The sequence below is a fragment of the Anomalospiza imberbis genome, chromosome 8 (assembly GCF_031753505.1).
Source record: "Anomalospiza imberbis isolate Cuckoo-Finch-1a 21T00152 chromosome 8, ASM3175350v1, whole genome shotgun sequence".
NCBI classification, from domain to species: domain Eukaryota; kingdom Metazoa; phylum Chordata; class Aves; order Passeriformes; family Viduidae; genus Anomalospiza; species Anomalospiza imberbis.
The window spans coordinates 31,948,079-31,968,788 of record NC_089688.1 but is presented as its reverse complement, the minus strand read 5'-3'; the positions used below and the strand labels follow the sequence as shown (position 1 = coordinate 31,968,788).

At 43.2% G+C, this 20,710-nt stretch overlaps 1 protein-coding gene and 1 long non-coding RNA gene across 3 annotated transcripts in view; one reads left to right on the top strand and one right to left on the bottom strand.

The window, feature by feature from the left end:
* The window catches only part of CHST15 (carbohydrate sulfotransferase 15), a 46,216-nt gene extending 31,052 nt beyond the window's left edge, over nt 1-15,164 (top strand). For both annotated transcript variants that reach the window (XM_068198274.1, XM_068198275.1), the window contains exons 4-8: nt 1,312-1,458; nt 5,824-5,980; nt 9,626-9,782; nt 13,234-13,381; nt 14,531-15,164. In XM_068198274.1, coding sequence (XP_068054375.1) covers nt 1,312-1,458; nt 5,824-5,980; nt 9,626-9,782; nt 13,234-13,381; nt 14,531-14,721 — 800 coding nt within the window. In that variant the 3' untranslated portion in view covers nt 14,722-15,164. The remainder of the gene's footprint in view (nt 1-1,311; nt 1,459-5,823; nt 5,981-9,625; nt 9,783-13,233; nt 13,382-14,530) is intronic.
* LOC137478395 (uncharacterized) lies at nt 10,888-19,598 on the bottom strand. Its single transcript, XR_011001539.1, has 2 exons — nt 18,490-19,598; nt 10,888-12,101 (listed from the first exon to the last, which is right to left on the bottom strand). It is a non-coding gene; the product is annotated as an uncharacterized lncRNA (long non-coding RNA).
* Nucleotides 19,599-20,710: the final 1,112 nt, after the last annotated feature.

Below are 20,710 nucleotides of genomic sequence, written 5' to 3'. Positions count from 1 at the left end.
CCACTGAGAATGAAAGATCAAGTTTATTCCTGGTGGCTCAGTCCTTTAATTCTGCCTTTAAAGTACATTACCTAATGGTTACTATTTAAAAATTAAGGAAAGAAAAACAGAGAATATGACAAACACACTCACAAGTGAAACTGAGACAGCCAGCAAGTGGCTATGACTTCTATGCTCCTGGCTATTAACTTGGTTTGGTTTCTAACACTTAAATTGGACAAGAAAGTCTCTTTGTTCAATGGCATTCTCTGATTCAGTGGATTTTAATGAGACTGACTAATTTCAGCTGAAGTTAAACAGCCCTCTGGGGAGGCCCCATTTTGCAAATCACTCCTTTCCCCTTCTGCTGGGATGGTTGATGCTCCACAGGACTTTGTCTCAGCTTGACTGTCTCTCTCTCCTGGCTCCTTGCCACTGTTTCTGTTCCCAGGAGTGGGGTGGCAACAAACCAAGGCTGTCTGTAGCACCACACTTGCACTTTTTTCCCCCCTCAAAACAAGTCAAAATATGCTGTTGAACTTTCTTCTACCCTCATTAAATCCCACTTTCCTAAAGGGGAAAATCAGAGGCAATGGACAAAAGAACTCCCTTGCTGAGCTTTCCTCTTACATAATTGATAATTATTGGCCTTGTGGGAACAAGAAAGGGACAGCTGAGAAGTCCTGTGTGGGGAGCATGTACAGCAAATGGAGAAGTGGGACTAGATTTGGAAACAGGAGTGGGAAAAGGAGTATAAAAACCACAGGATGCAGCTCAAGATGCTGAGAAACGCAGGGGGAAGGTGATACTGAACTCATCCTGGAGTGCAGGGAAGGAGAGGAGAAAAATAAGATACTACCGTGGAGCTTTATTTGCATACCTGTGAAAGGAAAAAACCCATGAATGATTCCCCAGTGTGTGTTAATTTACATATTTGGCATCAGAGCCTGTGCTCAATCTCAAAACAGTAAATCTAGTGGGAGGCCAATATTACTGCAATTTACATGGGTGCAAGTGGAAGTAGAATCTTATCTTCTGTATTCCTTCCAAAAGCTAAATTTAGAAGAAGATAAATCCAAGCTCATTCATGCAGGGACTACAAAACAGAGCACTTAAAATATGTGAATTTATGCTGTAATCATTCAGTATCTCAGATCTCAGCCACTTCATTATTGGCACTTTTGTCTGAGGGTTGCACTTGGTTGGTCTGATCTCATGCTGATGTTGGCTGGCTCAGGGCCAACCACCTTGGTTTGCACCAGTGGTTAGTCTTGCCCTGCTGTTGTTATAATTGCTGATTTTAATTCTCTCATTTTGGCTGTTTTTTTCCAGGAATCATCCGGCTGAGGGATGGATTTCACGACCGCTACCCGGTGGAAGATTACCTGGATCTGTTTGACCTGGCAGCACATCAGATCCAAAGTGTGCTGCAGAGTGATGCAGTGAAGGAGCATGGCAAGAGGAACAACATCATCATTGGTAGGGCAAAACCAGCCCCAAAATTCTCTCTAGCTCCACACTGGCAGTGCTCAGAGCTGGGGCACCAGAGGAGGATTTTGTGGCTGGTTCTCAGCACAGAGCCCCTGATGTTGCTCTTCTCTGGTGTGCCTGGAAGCTCTTGGCTTTCTTTTCTTTCTTTCTTTGTTAAGAAGCTGTGATTATCTTCAGAAAATTCCTGAGCAAGTGCTGTATATCTGATGAGCATCAGCATTTAATTAATGTGGGGTTTTTTTTTCCAAGAATGAGAATGACCTTGGTGACTCGTTCAAACACAGTTTTCATTTTGTTTTCACAGAATCATTTAGGTTGGAAAAACCCTCTAAGATCATCACACCCATCCATTCCTCCAGCACTTCCAAGGTCACCACTAACTCATGTCCCCAAGGGCCACATCCACTTCAAGCACAATTATGAGGGGATTGCCTGCAGTGCTGGGATTGTGGCTTCACTTCCAAATGCTGGAGCAATGTCTGGGATAAATCAGTAACTGTGGTGGTGTGACACACACTGGGTGCTGCAGAAATCCTGGAGCTGGTGGGAGATGAGGGAGCAAAAGCTCCCAGTGGCTCTTAAGCGCCAACAGAAGAAATTGATATAATTAGTTGGCATTAAATTGCCTAATTACCACTAGGAATGGTCTAGCAGTGCTGTTTTATTGTACTTTATGGAAGTCCATGGTGAGCACGGGGCTCTAGGGAGGGATCCCTGGATTGCTTTCCATGGCACACAGGGGTCAATCCACTGGGCTCATCCACTCTTCTATGGTGTACTGGTTTACAGTGCCCATGAGGAACATCACAAACCTCTAAATTCTGCTTTTGCTGTCTGCTAAAACCAGAAAACTGAGGGGATGGGAATTTTACCAGTCTTATTTCACGGGGAAAACAGACACATCCCATGCAAAAAGTAGTTGTGCAAGTGACAGTTCCCTGTCAAAAAGAGACTTTTCAAGTAGGCTTGGAGTCACAATTCTACAGAAAATATAGACAAGATTTTACTGCCTGCCCTCAGAATTACTGGGGGTTTGGTCTCATAATAGCCTGAAATTTTAACCTATTGCTGGCTGGGTGAGATAGTGATGATGCCTTGGGTTGGTTATACCAGAGCCTTGTCTGAGTCACATTTGTTCAATACTTCCCCAGCCCCCATTTAAGTCCATCATTCACTTTATTAAACATTGCAACAGTGAGCAGCATTTGCAAGATGGGGTTCTTAAGAAATGTTGCCATCAAGGACATCTGCAGATTTTCCTGCTACTTATAATAATATCTCCTGTCCTTTGATGGGTGAAGTGCTTATACTAATTAAATTCACTAATCTAATTGGCAACGTACATCTTTGATTACCCACCTCCTGTTGCAGCTTTTTGTAGGGTTCACTTTGTGTTTCTTTTTCCTGTGGTCTCATTTCTTGTTTCATTAAGGTTCTGCTGGGTTTTCTTATTAAGTTTACAGGAAAAGTCTTGAATGATTATACTCATTAAGGCAGTCTTTTATGACCTTGGTAAAAAACAAAGCCATCTAGCCTAAAATGAATCTGTATGAAGATCACATTTTCTAATAATCTTCCTTTTCTTATTTCAGATGACTGTAAAGAAAAATCAAATTAAAACTGTAAATATTTCAGTGGTTCATCATGTTATATTATTTTGAAAAGTTAGGCTTCTTTGGATATTAAACCTAGTAGGTAATAACTGCATTTTCCAAAAAAACACCCCAATATCTGTTTAGAGATGAACCCCAGAGGACAGGGCTGATCCAGCCTGAGGCGTTCTGAACAGGATTTGTTTATGTGGAATCATTAATAACATAAATTCAGAGGAATGACTTGTGAAAACACAATATGATATTAATCCATTAATGACTGAATGAGGAGGTTATGCACCATTCTTTAGGTAATTTAATAATTTATGTGACCTTTAAGTCCATAAGAAAAAAATAATTCAGTTGCACCAGTGTAATTAAACATAATTAATTGTTGGTGATTAATTTATCTCATGTTTAGTATGGCTTGTTCTCTTTGCAGGTATTAAACCTGTATTATAAACCAAAACCAAACACTGTCAAATTGTCAGAAAAAAAATTGTTTGCCTGTTTCAGGAAATTAAAATTATAAAAGTCAGCAGGGACCAGAATGATTATTATATTTATATATATATATAAATAATTTTTCCCCCTCATTAAATTCGTGACAGTCATCTTGTGGGAAGATTTACCCTCTTGACCCCAGGTTTTGCTGAGCTGGAGCAGCCCCTGTTAATGCTTTAGCATGATTTGGTTTTGTGCCTGTGATCTTGGCTTGGACTTAACAATCTTGGAGGTCTTGGAGGTCTTCTCCAACCTTTATGATTATGGGATTTTCCCTGACTTGTGTCCTGCCTGCAGCTTTTGGGTGATGGAATTCACAGTTTCTATGGAATGTGAGCTCTGGTGTTAGGAGAATCTGCCCATTTATGTGGAAATGCACGGGGTTTTTTGAGGATTTTTTTGTAGTTCACATTGCAGCAGAGTAGGGAGGTGTTTGCAGGTTTGGCCACACTGATTGGGATAAATCCAACAGAACATCCACGGTGATCAGGGAACAGAGCAGAGAGCTGTGAAGGGTGATCAGATCTTGTCCAGAGAGGAATAGGAGGCTCCGTGAGGTCACAGACTTTAATTACCTTGCCATGATGGAGACAAACATTTCTGAGGGAACCGTTTCAGGCGTTGTGCCTGTCAGGGGGATGGAGCAGGGCCTTCCCAAGGTCACCTCCATCCCTGGAGTGCCCTCTCCAGCAAATCCCTGTTGGCAGGTGCTCGTTCCCTTTGCATTTCCCCACGCCCTGGTGGCTCGGGAGAGGTTTCTGTGGCAGGGCTGTCTCAGCTCCTGGCCTCTGTTTAATCCTTTGTGTTTCTGTCTCACCCAGCGTGAGAGCTGGGCTAATTGAGTTTTAATTGACAAGTGGAAGCCTGCTGGTGATTAGGCAGTGCTTTGGCTAATTAATTTAGAATGGAAGAGTGGAGCTGTTGTGGACACCCAGCTATAGCCAATGGAGCTGATCTCCTTCTCCTGAAAAGAGGCAAAATGAAGGTGACAGAAGATTAATGTGTTTTCTAACAACTCCCAGACTTTATTAATGAATCACATTATGTTCAGCTGAAGTTTGGAGCCAGTGCCTTTCTCGTGTTGTGTTTTGTCCATCTTTTTAAATCTTGATTGGGCTTTCCCAGCAGAGGAAGGAAGAAAAAATAGGGAAATAATGTACAAGTCCATAAACCTACAACATTATTATTTTTTTAATCTCCTTCCCTTTGATTTGAAAAACCTCATTAGCAAGAATTAGCTTTCATTAGACTGTCAGAGAGTGTAAGTCCCCAAAAAGCTTCTGTACATGTTTTATTGAAAAGTACTGTGCCACATAAATGCCAGGATTACTTAAAAAGCCAGAGAAGGTTACAAAATTCAAAACAGCATATCAGATCATTTATTTAGCAGCTGAACCATCATATACTTCATTCTGGCAGAGATTTTTACTGAGTACATTTCTCCCTGTAGCATTGCATTCCAAGTGAGCTTCTTCAGACACTAAAGATACCAGAATCTGATATTTTGCCAAAGTGTGTTATTTATTCTATAAAACCTTTATCTAGTCATAAATACTTTATTTGTTCTACATTAATAATTATATAAAAAATGATATTTCAAACCTTAATGACACATCTCAGCAGCTTTTAAAATATTTCTTATATGCTCACTGATTCTCCTGATTATGTCTCCCACACTGTTGATCAGCAGGTTTCCACATTTTTCTGTGGGAAATTTTACAATTTGTTAGCAAGCTGCTTCTCTGAGATTGGGAGCATTAAGGCCAAGCTATGGGTGCTACAAAGATCATTGCAAGGCTTCAGCAGGGACAAACTGGATGGAGTTTGGAGCCACCTGGCCTAGTGGAAGGGATGGGAACAAGATGATCTTTAAGGTCCCTTCCAGCCCAGATCATTCTGTGATTCCATGATTCCTCACTGGAAAATGGGCTAAAACCCTGAGCAGTCCATTCCAGCCCAAATTAAATCTCTATGCATGTGTTAGCCACCAGCAGGAAGCAGTGTGGTCATGGAGAGCAACATTTCAGGTGGAATTGCATAAAACCTGCCTTAAGCATCCCTGCATTCCCAAAGGCACAGGGCAGTGGGATTGCTGATGCTCTGGGAGCTTTAGCCAGAGCAGTCTGCAAGAACTAAGGTGTGTTGAATTTCATAGAGTCAGTTTTGATCTGCCTTATAGCACTTCAAAATTCAGCCAATTTCCACTCCAACATGAAGAATGGAATGCGTTACCAGCAGAGATGCTTTTCATTTCTAGGGGAGGCCAGTGCCTCGACAATGTGGGACAACAACGCTTGGATTTTCTTCTATGACAACAGTACTGAAGGAGAACCTCCCTTCCTAATCCAGGATTTTATCCATGCCTTCCAACCAAATGCCAAACTTATCATCATGCTGAGGGACCCTGTTGAAAGGTGAGCAAGAAAATTTTCTTGTTGTAATAATATTTTTAGCTCTCACTCTGTTGGATGCAAGTAAATATTCACGTGGTGTTTGAGAGCTACTTGGTTGTGACAAGAGGGGTTTTATTCCATGTATTTTGGCACAGGTAACAGCTATAATCTTTTAAAGAGAAGCATATGAGTGTGAATGCCATGAGTGCCATACCTGGACTCCTGAGCTACTCTGAAAAAAAGAATTCATAGTTTTCCAAATGCAATCTAATGCCGTTACCTGAGCTAATATGCCCTGGTTCTCAGCAGGGCTCTTTAGACTAGGAAGGCACTGCATCTCCAGATCTCAGCAGAAGTAGTCCTGGGAAATATTTCATTTAAATAGTGAAATCTGTGTTTTCATGGGGTTTGCAGTTCAAACTGATTAAATAATAATGATTAAGAATGATTAAATAGCTCTGGAGTCAGCAAATGATACAATTTTTTAAAACTCTCTAAAGTGCTTGGTGAGACAGTCGTGTAAAGTTTCGCTGGGCATTTGTAGCTGGCACAGCCAGCAGCTACAGGAGTTCATCCTTGGTCTTCCTGACTTTGATTGCAGGGAAAGGGCTTGGCTTTTCCCAAGGTATGGGCTGTTTTAAATGGCTGTGGAGAGTCAGGAATGTCCAGCTTTCCACTTGCATTTCACTTTTTCTTTCCAGTCTTCCTCCAAATTTCTGGGATATTCCTTCCCACTGTGTCCTCTGAAGCAGGATAATAATTATGGGGGTGATGGGGAGGGTGGAGGGGATGGAGGCAGAGGCCACAAGGATCAGACTGAGGGGGTGTGAACTCCTTCTCACTGTAGCTCCATAGGGATAGTCAGAATACTTGTGGCAGGGTCAGTGCTCAGGGGCAAAGCGCCAGAAAAACTCAGAGAAGGAAGGAAGGGGATGCAGGTCATGGTGGAGGATGCAGGTGATGGTGGGGATGAAGATGATGGTGGGAGTTGCAGTTGATGGTGGGGGATGCAGGTCATGGTGGAGGATGCAGGTGATGGTGGGGATGAAGATGATGGTGGGAGTTGCAGTTGATGGTGGGAGATGCAGGTGATGGTGGGGATGAAGATGATGGTGGGAGTTGCAGTTGATGGTGGGGGATGCAGGTGATGGTGGGGGTGAAGATGATGGTGAGGACCAGGCTCTGGTGGCTCTGGGAGAAGAGCAGACCCGTGCTGCTTGTGCAGGCAGCCTGTACCCTCTGCCCAGCAGCATCCAGAGCTGGGGTGGTGCTCCCCAAGGAGCTTCCCTGCTGGCAGGACATGGCTGTGCTGAGAGCAGGACTGGGAGATGTTTCCCAGCTCCTGTGTCAGGAAATGCAGCTCTCAACATCAACGGCATCTCCTGACCCCAGGAGTTAATAGATGGTAATTTTATGCAAGAGAGTGGCTGGAGTGGCTTCCTCATGTAAATTAGTGACAAACTCCCTGATTGCTTTAACCACCCTCTGTAATGAAGGTGTAGCTCTTTGCCAGCTTTAGCAGGGGTCACAGAAAAAGTCAGCTTCACCTCCTTGACTGTGTTTATGACAAATTGGTTCATTTTTGTTTGCAATTCCCTGCATTCCTGATGGCTCATCTGAGCTGCAGGAGCACAAGCAGAAGGGACAGCCCAAGCATCCACTGGTGGTGCCAGGCAGTGGGACAGATTCCTTGGAGCAGCCAGGAAGGCAGGGGGCTGGGACAGGCACTGATCTAGCCTGCACAAAGTCTGGGCTAGCCCCAGCAGGGAATATTTGAATGACATCTTTTTTTGAGGTGGTTGTTGTCAACTGGTGTCATTATTTCATTGAAATGGACAGAGGTTGAAGGAAAGGACTTCAAGTAGCTAGAACAGCTGAAATCCTACTCAGCAAAGGCAGATGTCCTCAGAATTAAAAACAGATGGGAAAAAAAAGAAAAAGGAAAATGGAAAGGAAATCTCAACTGCCCTGCAGAGGGAGAACTTGTCCTCAAGAACATAGTTTTTTATAAGATGCCAACGAGTCTGAAAAATTATGCATTTCTTTTGATGGATGGTTAGAAATAGCAAGCAGTCATATTAAACCTTTTTAATGACACTTCAGCCTGGCCCATGCTGTACCTGATGCCTGCTGGCTGATTTTTCCCAGGAAGAAGCCTTTCAACACTCAGTACCACCATCCCTGGGACAAGCTAAGTCCTGATATCCACATTTCCTGCAAGCAGGAGATGCTGTTGTGTGTCTAACTTAGATGAACTGAGCTGGCCTGGTCCTTCAGCTTTTCCCTTTCTTCTTTCTTTTAACAGAAGATTCTTCAGAGAAGAATCTTCATTTGTTTCACATGGGAATTAAAATTCTATTCTTGCAAAACACCGACATAAATAATGAGTGCTGAGGGGCAATTCCTGTGCTTAAGTGCTTTGCTGGATTTAGGCCTAAACTTTCCAAATGAGGTGTTTTTAAGTACCCATGGAAATCTAGGGAAGTTAAAGGGTAAAATAAACTAAGTGCAATACAAAAGGTTATTGCAGTAATAAGTGAGACCTAAATAGATTGGTGTTTTTATTTCTTAAACACGTGTGGTTTTTTTGAAAGAGGCTGAAAAATATGTAGGATTTTTTGAATTTTATCAAGAGAGGGGTACTATGGAGGCATCAAATCTATGCTGCAAACACACTTGGGGAAGTGACTCTTCAAGTGATACAAAATTGTCTTCAAAATCCTGTGATATTGTTGTGGTTCTGGTCATTCTAAGCCTAATTATGAATGGAAGTTAAAATACCATGTTCAGCAGATCTAATATTTGTGTCATGTCTGGGCATTTCCTTTGTCTCTTTAAAACATGTTTATCTTGCAAAAGCCTAATCAAGGTTTCGGGGCTTAATGCTAAAAATGATATTTTCCTTGCCTGTAGGTTCTGGGTTGTTTCATTGCATCACCCCCAAAAGAATTTGAATTTACATTATATTTTTAAAGTGATTTAAAGTAATTGTCAAACTTGTGCTAAAAGTGTGCAATGAGGGGATAATGCTTTGTAGCTTAGAGAAACTCCTGCTTCATCTCAAAAAAAAAAAAATAGAAAATCAACAGGTGCTGTACATTGGAAGTTTTTGATGGAAAGTCAGCATAAGATTGGAAGTGAAGTTTCCTGTAAAAGGAATGGGAAATCTGGGCTCTTTCTAACTTGTGGTGGTAGCCAGCTTGGTAGTAATATAAGAATTACTCTTTCTAACCCAGCTAAAGTTTCTAAAATCAGCTTTAACCTTTAGAGACAAGGACTGTTCCTGTCCATGGAACACTAGGTGTAGAGGGGCAGCAACATCAGCTGAAACCAGTTCTGTTCACAGAGAACATGAATTTAAAATCTCAATTTTGCCTTCAGGAGAAAACACTGGCTCACATGATTTCTAGGGTCAGGTCTCCAGGGATGCAGACCTTAAAAGTGGGGATGCTGTTCAGAATCCCTTGGAGAGGGTTTTCCTGTGAGCTAAAACTCATTAAAATGAATGAAAAAATGCCACTGGGTGACAGGCTGTGGGTGGGATGCTGTTACACACATGTCCCCTTTCCCTGGGTTCCTGTAGCTGATTGGAATTGCCAAATCTGTTGTGTAAATAAATGTTCTTCCATTCCCTCAGCCCCTCACTGCCACGTTTTCCCCCCACAGGTTGTACTCTGATTATCTGTACTTCGCCAGCGCCAACAAATCCGTGGAGGATTTCCATGAGAAGGTGGCGGAATCCCTGCAGCTCTTTGAGGGCTGTGTGCTGGATTTCTCCCTGCGAGCCTGTGTCTACAACAACACCCTCAACAACGCCATGCCCGTACGTATTTCCTGGCACTTTTGGCTCCTTGCTTCTTTCACAGAATTCACAGAATCACCAGGCTGGAAGAGACCTTCAAGATCACCAAGTCCAACCCAGCCCCAGCACCTCGACTCAACCCTGGCACCCAGTGCCACATCCAGGCTTTGTTAAACACACCCAGGGATGGTGACTCCACCACCTCCCCGGGCAGCCATTCCAGAACTTGATCACTCTTTCTGTGAAAAACCTTTTCCTGATATCCAACCTGTATTTCTCTTGGCACAGCTTGGGGCTGTGTCCTGGAGGCAGAGCCCAACCCCAGCTGAGCACAGCCACCTTTCAGAAGCTGTGGAGAGTGCTGAGGTCACCCCTGAGTCTCCTCTTCTCCAGGCTGAGCACCCCCAGCTCCCTCAGCCGTTCCTCACAGGGTTTGTGTTCCCAGCCCCTCTCCAGCCTCGCTGCCTCCTCTGGACGTGCTCCAGCATCCCAAGGTCCTTCCCAAACTGAGGGGCCAGAGCTGGGCACAGCACTCGAGGTGTGCCCTCACCAGTGCCCAGGACAGGGGCAGAATGACCTCCCTGCTCCTGCTGGCCACACCTTTCCTGATCCAGGCCAGGAGCCACTGGTCTTCTTGGCCACCAGGGCATGCTGCTGGCTCATGTTCAGTCGGCTGTTGACCAGTAGCCCCAGGTCCCTTTCTGCCTGGGCACTGTCCAGCTGGACAATCTGGTGGAAAGGTTGTTAAGACAAAATCCTGTGCAAGGAAGCAGCAAGAAATCAAACCTTTCTTCCTCTTCATTTGTAAAGTGGAGGGTATAAATATATATGTAGACATGTAAAAGATGGTGTGGGGGCCCAGCTGTCTCCTCAGCCTGTTCCCTGCTGAATGCCAACAGGGATAACACAGCTTTCCTATTGTGCAAGTGCATGGAGAGCATATTTAGTGAAGATTACAATTTAATGTGCAAGCTTTTTGCAGATGTCTCCAAAAAAGTGGTTCTGGCAAAGATCTTTGCAGTACCAAATTGCCTCAAAATCAGAATAAATTATGTGTTCTTTTGTAAGAAAAGGCTACCAATAACTAGATAAAATCTTTTTTTATTATTTTTTTATTTTTTTTAAATTGTGCATGCCAGAAAATTATACAAGAAAACACAGAAACTGCTGGCAGGGGAATGGATAAGTATTACAGGCTTACGATTCCAAAATTCACAATTTTAGCATAGAACTGACTTCAGATTTTGCTCAAGGACAGAGAATAATATGGGAGAGGTAGATTTGGAGTATCTCATCTGGCCAGATTGCCGTTCAATCCTCTTTTATTTGCTCAGGCTGTAAAGGATTTGGAGGGAATAGTTCCCTCCTTTGCCTCTGGGGTGAAGTTACTGCCTCTTCCACTGGACAAAATAACAGTACAAGAGTGCATTCCATGGGCTGGAGCCCTGCAGCAGCACAGCAAACAGGATACTGCTCTCACCTACCAGGTAGGCTGGAGCTGCTCATCCCTGACTGCAGCCCCCAGGACTTCCTCACACACCAATTGCTGCTGGGCATCATCACAGAATTTTCCAGCCATCTGCTTGCACAAATGTATTCCTTCCAGTGTGGCAGAGAAAGGCAGAGAGAGAACCAGAAGGAAAGATTTTCCTCTTATGTTCATCCTCAGGGCGCAGAACCCATCTCCATTTATTGTCTTCGGCAGCCCTCTTGAAGAAGATGCTTTTGGAAATGAGCAGAGGAGGCCTCTTTCCTTCCATAGAGCCACAAGCAGGTGTTTGTAATAAAACCCACATGCCAACTGTGCTCCTCAGTGGCCTTTTTTAGCTCCTTCTTCAGCCAAGTTGCTAAATCTGTTGTGTTCGTGGTTTGCTGAGCATTGAAGAAGTGAGGATTGCTGTCCCTGGTGAGCTCATTAGGTTGCTAATTCTGTGACTGTGCCAGGAAAAGAAGGGGTTTGCTATTTGTTAATGTGTTTCTGAAACCAGAGAGGTGTCCTAGGCATCCTGGCTGCTGATGGATGCTAAGGGGGAAGAAAGGGGTGTTTGGCACCTGGAATCGGTGAAAAGAACATTACCCAGAGAAAGGCACAGTGACCAGGGGGGTCCCAGTTGTGGCCTGCCAGCACCTGAAGGAGCGTACAAGGAAGATGGAGAATCTATTTACAAGAGCCTGGAGTAAGAAAAGAAACATTAAACCACAAGTTTGCCCCAGTGCTGAGTGCAACGAGGCACTGACTGAGGGCTGGGCTACTGCCCTGACAGAATTATCCCATCTTAGCCTAGTGTCTTCATCAAAATAGAGTTTCCAGATTCTGGTGTGGCAGATCTATAAAGACATCTGATATATATGGAGACTTAGGGTATAAGCAGCCAAATACACACATCAGAATCACACAGGATAATAATAATTCAGCAATACTTCAAAATAAGGCTTTTTTAGGGGCATTTAGGTGGTGGGGCAGTGTCAGAAGTGAAAGGGGCTGTTGTCTGACTTCATGGGCTCTGTGGTAATGTGAGCTGAAGATGTTAAGTCTCTTTTATGAAAGATGCCTAAGACTTGGGATTCATGTTCCTCTCCTCTGAGCCTGAAGGGATTTAGATATTTAAAAGCACAGTTGGAGGCTGGACTTTTTAAGAACACCAAGGCTACTCTTTTTTTTTTTTTTGTTTCAACTTGTTATGTAAAATTGAGGAGGGAAGAAAAACAGAGATAAGGGCAGGAGAGGCTGAAAATCTGCCTTTCCCCCTCTCTGGTCTGACTCTCTGGGCACTCAGACAAGGCACCATGAATGCTGCCGCAGCTGAGATCTCAAACTAATTATTGCAATCAGAGGATGCAGCAAAATGCACCCAAATCTAATTCTGCCTGACAGCGAGGCAGAATATTTGACCTGCTCATGGCAGCATGACCTGGTGCAGCTGAAAATCAAGGAATCATTTAGGCTGGAAAAGACCTGTAAGGTCACTGAGTCCAAGTTTTAACGCAGCACTGCCAAGCCCACCCCTAAACTATTTCCCCAAGGTGAAATCAAACTGAAATAAGCAGCCTTAGGGTCTGGAGAAGGGGCAGGACTGAGCATCTTCCCTTGAATCACTGTTCATCCGGGGGCTGAGAGCCCTCAATGTCTCCATGAAGGCTCCAAACACAGAGAGCTTGGGTGTGAGGTGGCTGAGTATCCTGCTATCGATCTTTGTGTCTGTGCAACAATTTTACACACACCTGTGGCTGGTGCAGCAAGTGCAGCTTGGTAAAATGACATCTCTCACCAGCAGAAAAGCTGTTTGCAAAGATTTCTTTAAGCTGTTCAGAAAACGAGAGGAAGATTTTAAAATATTCAAATGCTTTCTTTTTGTTGTTCCTTAAAAGCATATTTTGGGATTTTTAGCCCAGATGACAGAGATAAGTGTTGTTTTTTTACAGCTAGAAGTGTTGTAAGGTGAACTAATTTGAGTTTTTTTTGTACTTACAGGTGAGGTTACAGGTAGGGCTCTATGTTGTGTATCTCCTGGACTGGCTGACAGTTTTTAACAAAGATCAGATCCTTGTTCTTCGCCTGGAGGACCATGCATCAAACATGAGGTACACCATGCACATGGTGTTCCAGTTCCTGGATCTGGGTAGGTGTTTGCTGGCTGGTTTAAGTGTGCAAAATCATTATTATCCTTCTTCTTGTAGGTTGGCTTTGCTTTATTAGGAGAAGCAAAGGAATTTGGATTGAAGGATGCATTAATCTCATTGCCTGGAGTCAAGCAAAATTAAATTCTCAAATGCTTGGTGTTAGAAGATCTTAGTACGAGTATATAAAGAAAAAAAAATCCACACCACTCAGAATGCAGGGATTTATCTTTTACACAGAAGTCAATCTTGCTTCTGAAGGCACTCAAGGACTTGTTTGCCATGGGCTTACAGAGGTGCAAAGTTATCCCCCACAATTTTAACAAACTGAAGTGCTACCAGCCCAGAACCTAAGTCTGAGCATGATGAAAGGTTGTGTTTGTAGCTGAGGAGAAGGGGGAAATTGTGTTTTTGCTGTGTTGATTGAGACATCTGTTGCTAATCCTTGGAAGAAACGCCGGCAGACAAAACGTTGCCCAATGTTGATTTGACAGTAGCAAGAGAACGAAAATGTGGCTGAAAAATCGTGTGTCTGGTCCAAGGATTGGTCTAGATGATGAGAAAGCTTGGATGTAGCAGGCTGAACAGATGAAAAGTTTGGCATCTGCTTCCTGAACGTGGTTTGTGCTGGAAAACTCCCTAGGTTTTTATCTTGCTGATGCACATTTATTCCCAAAGTGGGGTGTCACTACACCTGTGTCCACTTTGATCCCACTGCCAGCCTCCAAAATAAACAAACCAGGGCTTTCCTGAGTGCTGAGTGAAGCTTGTGGAGTTTCTGTCGGGTATTAGTCAACTCACACCATTCAATGAAATAGCAGGATAAAATACCTGCAGCTCCAAAATGGAGGGGAAGCTGCCTTCAATCATTGGGTTTTTTTGAAAACAGGTATTTTCCTCCAAGAGTGATTTATGCTGCTTTTTATAGAGATGATTAATTAATGAGAGAGGAACATTTATTATTTCCATATTTTCCCACAGTGATTCATTTTAGTGATCTAAACCTGCATTCAGTATTCTGAAACATTTTGGCTGCTAACAAAAATGACATTTTTCTCCCCATGGCAAAGCTTCTGATTTCGTCATTAGATTTCTTTAAGACGGGCATTTTTGGGGGAAATATTTGAAGGTCATATTCTCTTTTTCCACAGGACCTCTGAGTGAGAAACAAGAAGCTCTGATTACCAAGAGTCCTGCATCAAACACCCGAAGACCTGAAGACAGAAGCCTGGGCCCAATGCTGCCAACCACCAAGGCAATGTTAAGAGATTTCTATAGGCCTTTTAATACAAAACTGGCACAAGTTCTTTTTGATGATGCTTTTTTATGGAAGAGGACATAACGTGTAAATTTCTTGCCACGACTACAGTGCTTAGAGGAGTTTTTATTTTTTTAAATTCTATTTTTGTGCGTGGATATTTTACGTTTTTTTTCCCATTCCAAAGAGCAGCTGATGGGTGAGCTGAGAGTCTCACCTTCAGCCAGCACACATCTCAACAGCTCTACCACATCTTCCTTGGGAGAATGGAAAGCATCTTGCTTTAATCAGTTTATTGCAACTTCTTTCACCCCAGCAAAGGAGTGGACAGGCATTAGGACAATGATGTCTTACACTTTTCCACAGGGGGGTTGAAGTGTAACCTTCTCTGAGATGCTGCAACACAGAGTCAGCATCACTTTCCTACAATTACACTTATAATCTCTCATTTTCAATATATGTTATTCACTCATTTTTTTTCAAGCAATCAATGTCATTTAGTCATTAAAATTTTTAATTGAATTCAACCTAAAATTCTGGGTTTTTTTGTCAGCCTGTTTAAAGATGGTCTTCACTAACACTGTGTTTCCTTAATTCTGAAAGAAAGATGAAGTGCATTCACCTAAATTTCCATGTCTCATTTATGTCTTCAAGAGAAATGGGCTTTCCTAGCCACAGTTTTTGGAAAAGAAAATTTTATAATCCACGTGAGAATGGATGGCTGAAACCTAAACAGGCCAGTTTGGTGTTTAGCATAACAAATTAATTGCCTTCCATATTTTGTTCATGTAAGTATGTATATGTATAATTTATTCATATCACTCACACATTTTCCCAGGAAACCTCTCTTATTTAAAAGTCCATTCCCGGCCATTAATTACTTTTATGGATATTTTTGCTAAATTCTGCAGGATTACTCTTCTCCATTGTGAAGGAATATACATTTTAAAAGCCATATGAAATTTTGCTATGAAAATCATAAATGAGAAGGATCCTCAGTACCTTACAGAAAAGATGTGTTACCTGAGGAATTAGATTATGTGTTTTCCTCTTCAGGAAAAATGTCTGTATTTAGTTAAAGAAGTTTAGATACACAGACTTGAGGAAAAAACCCAACATTTTGGAAGTTACTGAGAAACTTGGGACCACCTGAAAGTTTTTATTTGACAGAAAAGATCAGTTTTTTTCTATGGATGTGCAGCAATTCAGTCTTTAATTTCAAATACACCTGGTTAGGTCACTGTCAGCTACAGCCTGCAGCCTTCTGCAGCTGGAAGTCCCACCTGAGAGATTTTTTAAGAGACAAATATAAATGGTACCTGTTGATAATTTCCTCTTATGGGCTAAACTATTTCAGAACCCCAGAGAATCCTCTCTGATTGACTTCATGTGTCCTTGCAACCACAATACAGTTTTATTGACAGACTCACAAGTACATTTACAAATATTACAGGTAACTTCTCCCTATCCCCCTCCATTGGGACATATTATTCATTTCATGTGTTTCTAAACTGAGAATTAATGCTGAAAACTTGATGCACCCTGCACATTTCACACGGGAATATGATTGCTGACATGTGAGATGTTTTGCAACAGAAGATCGTTCCTAGCTTCTTTGCCAACTGGTAATGTGCTGTTTAAAAAAAGGATTCAATCTGGGGTTTGAAAAGCCTAAAATAAGTAATTAGTGAAGTATTCTAGACAACCAAAACAGATTAGTTCTAGTTCAGAAATGCTCACAGACCAAAAATGGTCAGAGAGCTGAGAGTGGACTACTTTAGCAGTACAAATAAAAGTATAATGGGTCTGTGAAACAGAAAACCAGAATGAATTTGCCACCATTTGCAGATGTAAAAAATTTAACCAACAACATATTTACACCAAAGAGTTCACCCAGCTGTGCTTTGATTTGGAATCAACACTCTGTGGTCAGGATAACTCTATACAGATGTTTCCTAACCTGGCCTGCCACAGTCAAATATTTCCATTTAGTTGTCAGCTACAGCCATGGTCTAATGATATTATTTTACCAGCCCTAGAAGCTAATTAATACATCTGTCTTTTTCATTAACTTGAGCACTGAGCAGCTCACACACTGTGGTTTGTGCCTGTGGTCCTTCTGAAAATGAAGTCTTCACTGAGGCAGCTTTTGTGTCGCCATCTCCTTCATGAGCTCCAAAATATGATCGCCTGATTTTAACACGCTGCAGCCTTATGCTGTTGGGTTGTGGCATGACTAATAAGCAAACAGCAGCAAATACTGGTCAAGAAGTCATTTTGGAGGTAAGGTTATCACTCTCTAGCTCAGGCTGTAAAAATAAAATTGATCTGGTGACTGAGAATGAAATAAACTAGCATTTCCTCAAGTGATTGGCAGTGCTGGGTGTCAGAGCCCCTCTTCTTCAGCCACAGCCAGCCAGTGGCCTCACAGCAAATTTCTTCACAGGACAAGGCTCACCCAAGTCCTTCCAGTTCCCTTTACCTTTCTGCTGACAATTCTAGCTGTGAAAAAAATTCAGTTTTATTGTTATTAGTCACTGTAGCACTGAGGTAGCCCACATCCCCAAAAAAGCAATTTGCCAAGAAGCTGGAATTAATATCAAGACAATATGTTTTCATTTTTGGTGTCTTGTGCCAAAGCACAGCAGTGGCTCCTTGCAGAGACCTCTTTGTCTCATGCTGTGCTTTTGCTCTTATCTCTGCTGAACAAAACTAATCAGACAAAGATGCAGCTTTCCTGAGTGCAAAGGCACTGAGGAAAGGGTTGTTTCCAAATGTTCTCGCTGCTACTGCTGAGGAATGTGAAATGTGTTTTCTGTAAGACCTTGAGTGTTTGGGCCAAGCACCTTGGCTGTCTGGAAGAAGTACAATAAAAACAAAGGATCTCCTGCAAAGGAAAACAGGCACTGCTCGACGTGGAAAAGGATGTGCTGTTATCTGTTGAGTCCAGGCCACAGGCCCTGGGCTTCAGCTTGGAAAACTGAGGAGAAATGGCGAGTTCTGAATGTATCTTTCTGCCAAGAAACAAATCCATTTTCCAGCGAGGCCAAACGTTCTTTTGTTAAAGACAAGGCCCAACAGTATAAAAAGTCATTCCTGCTTGGTCACTTGTGCGAGGGGGACATTCGATAGGACCAGAGGACACAGCCTCAATTTGCATCAGGGGAGGTTTACGTTGGATTTTAGGAAAAATTTCTTCACTGAAAGGGTTGTCAAGCATGGAACAGGCTGTGCAGGGCCGTGAAGTCACCACCTGCAGGGGGATTTTAAGGACCTGTGGAGCTGGGGGACATGGGTTGGTGGTGGCCTTGGCAGTGCTGGGGGACGGTCTGAGATCTTGGAGGTCTTTTCCAACCGTAACAATTCCATGAGCAGAGTGTTTCCAACAGGAATTCTTGTCTTGCAGTACCATCTTGTGGCCAACCCCAACAGTGCTTTGGGCCATGAACATGGGTTTTTCCTACTTTGGAAAAGGAAGAGGCAGGTGAAAAAGGGAAAAAAAATAATTTCTACTTCTTTTAAAGATGCTCACAGGAGTACAATTTCCAGTGCAGCTCAGGAGCTGGTGAGCGTGTGGAGAAGTGCCGGTTTGGCACAGCCTCAGCATCGTGGAATCACGGAATTGTTCAGGTTGGGAAAGAGCTCTGAGATCAAGACCCCAGCACTGCCAAGGCCACCACTGTCCCGTGTCCCCAAGGGCCACATCCACATGGCTTTTAAATCCCTGCAGGGATGGGGACTCCACCACTGCCCGGGGCTGGACAGCCCTTTCCACGTAGAATTTTCCCCTAAAATCCAATTTAACCTCCCCTGTTGCGAGCTGAGGCCTTTCCTTGTCCTGTCCCTTGTCACTGGGGAGAAGAGACTGACCCCACCTCATCCAGGGGAAGATGTCACCAGCAGCTGAGGCTGGGAGCTGCTCACCTCTGCTGGGTTCATCCCTGTCCTGCTGAGGACAGATGCTCTTGAGTCACAGCTCCTGTGAAAACTCTGCACTGCCTCAATCAATAGGAAGAACCTCAAAATGACTGCCAGCATGGCAGGGGCCTAATGGGCCACCAGGCTGGAAGCTGCCATTAAAATTACAGGCTTGGTGTGTATGTATTAAGGCACAATTAGCAGAAAATAAGGTCTGAAAGAGACAAAAATAGTAGTCACTGCATCACAGCTCAGAGGAAAGTCACTTTGCCTCATCCTCATCATTTCTGAACTTCCCTTTGCTGGGTGAAGAACTTCCCCTTCCAGCAGGAGTTGGTGTGATGGTCCCCTGGGCTGGCTGGCAGGGGTGTGGAAAATCTACTGAAAAAATGATAAAAATACATCTCAAGTGGTTTAAAATTGCAGTTCAGTCTCTGAAGGAGCAGCTGCTGTGTGACACTGAACAGCAGGGCAGCTGCACAGGACAGGACACCTTCCTCAAGGAAAACGGGGCAGATTTCCAGTTCTTTCCACAGTCTGGGAATGCCCCCCACACTTAGAAAATTATTTTTTCCTCTATTAATGAACAAGAATGAGGAAAGGGAAAGGCTCTGCTGCTACTCAGAACTCTGCAGTAGATAGACAGCCTCAGAGCAGCTCCCAAAACTTCATTTAATTTAAGCTACAGAGGCCTAAGCCATAGATGACTTGCAAATAACTTAGAGTTTAGCTTTTAAAGAAGCTAAAACCAGTATATCCTGATTACTGAACACATTGGGTGTCTCAGAGACCAAAGATTTGGGGCTGCTGCTGTACTGTCTGGGTGGTTAATTGGGTCAACACACATTATTTCCTCCTCTACATTGTTGAAACCATAAATAGAAAGCAACGAAAACTTCTGTCCATCAATACAAACTGGGCACTCCTACAGGGCAAGGAGGCAAAGGCTGTGGCAAAACAGCTAGAGAAAGGAATGGAAAAATGGGAAAAAATAAGAAAGAAGTCCTGCAGCAGTGTCCAGTGAAGTCCTGGAATGCTGAGAACAAATTTGATGACACAAAATTGCATGGAAAAAAGTAAAGCCAAGCAAGGCAGCCAAATAAAACAGAAGAAATAAGACAGAGAAATAAGCAGAAAGGGATGTGTAGCTGTAAGATAAAAAGGTGGATTTTTTTTTTTTTTTTTTTTGCCATCTGAAAAGGCTTAGGAAAGGAAAATAATCATATAATCTGGGAAAGTGTGTTGGCTTGACTAGAAAGGCATCAGCTGAGCCCACTGCAGACTTTGCTTTTGTTGTTTATTGCACTGAGAGGTTTAAATTCAGCATCAGGGATGGGATCCATAGAAATGTGGGCTCCTCACTTCTTCTGCCTGGCTTGTACAAGACTCAAATGCTCCATTTGAGCTTGGGAAAGAGCAAACACTGAAAGGGAATAGAACAATTATTGAGGGGAAGATCAGAAAAAAGAACAAGAGATGCTTGACTGGATTAAGAGTCTGAAGGAGAGGCTAAAATCTGCATTTCTTGCTAAAAAGAGGAAAGCATTGGCATTAGAGATGTCTCAGGTATCACCTGTCCCTGAGAGCAGGGTTTAGATGAGAGGACCCATAAAAGAGCAGAATGTGTAACAGGTGGCAAAAATAAAACATGCCTTTCATTTTGAGCTCTGTCTGGGGGAAAAATCACTGGTTTTAGGTGCTGGGGTGTGCTGCTGCTGACAGAGGCAGGTGAGGTGCAGCACTTTGCCACCCCAGCCCTCCAGCTGCAGCTCTGAGGGGTCACCAGGCAATTTTTTATTTTCCAGTGGTGTAAAAGCAGCAAGAAATAAGCATGACTGGGCCAGCAGCACACCACGAGAGGGCAGGACATAGCTGGAAATGCAGCTGCAGCTGGAAATCCAGTGCCACAGCCAGAGCCAGCTCCTTGTCCTGCATCACAGCTGCAGCAAAGGACACCTGGAAGGTGGAAAAAGGGGAAAAGGAGGAGTATGTCTGATAGTGTGTGTCTGGTGGGCAAAAGCCCCAGAGATTTCACCAGAACTGCAGGAAGTGGTGGAGAGAAATTGGTTCTCATGCTATGGAACTTAAACACACACATAACATAACATAATGTAACTTAAGCAAAACCTAAGTGGGAGAGTTAGACAGAAGGGCT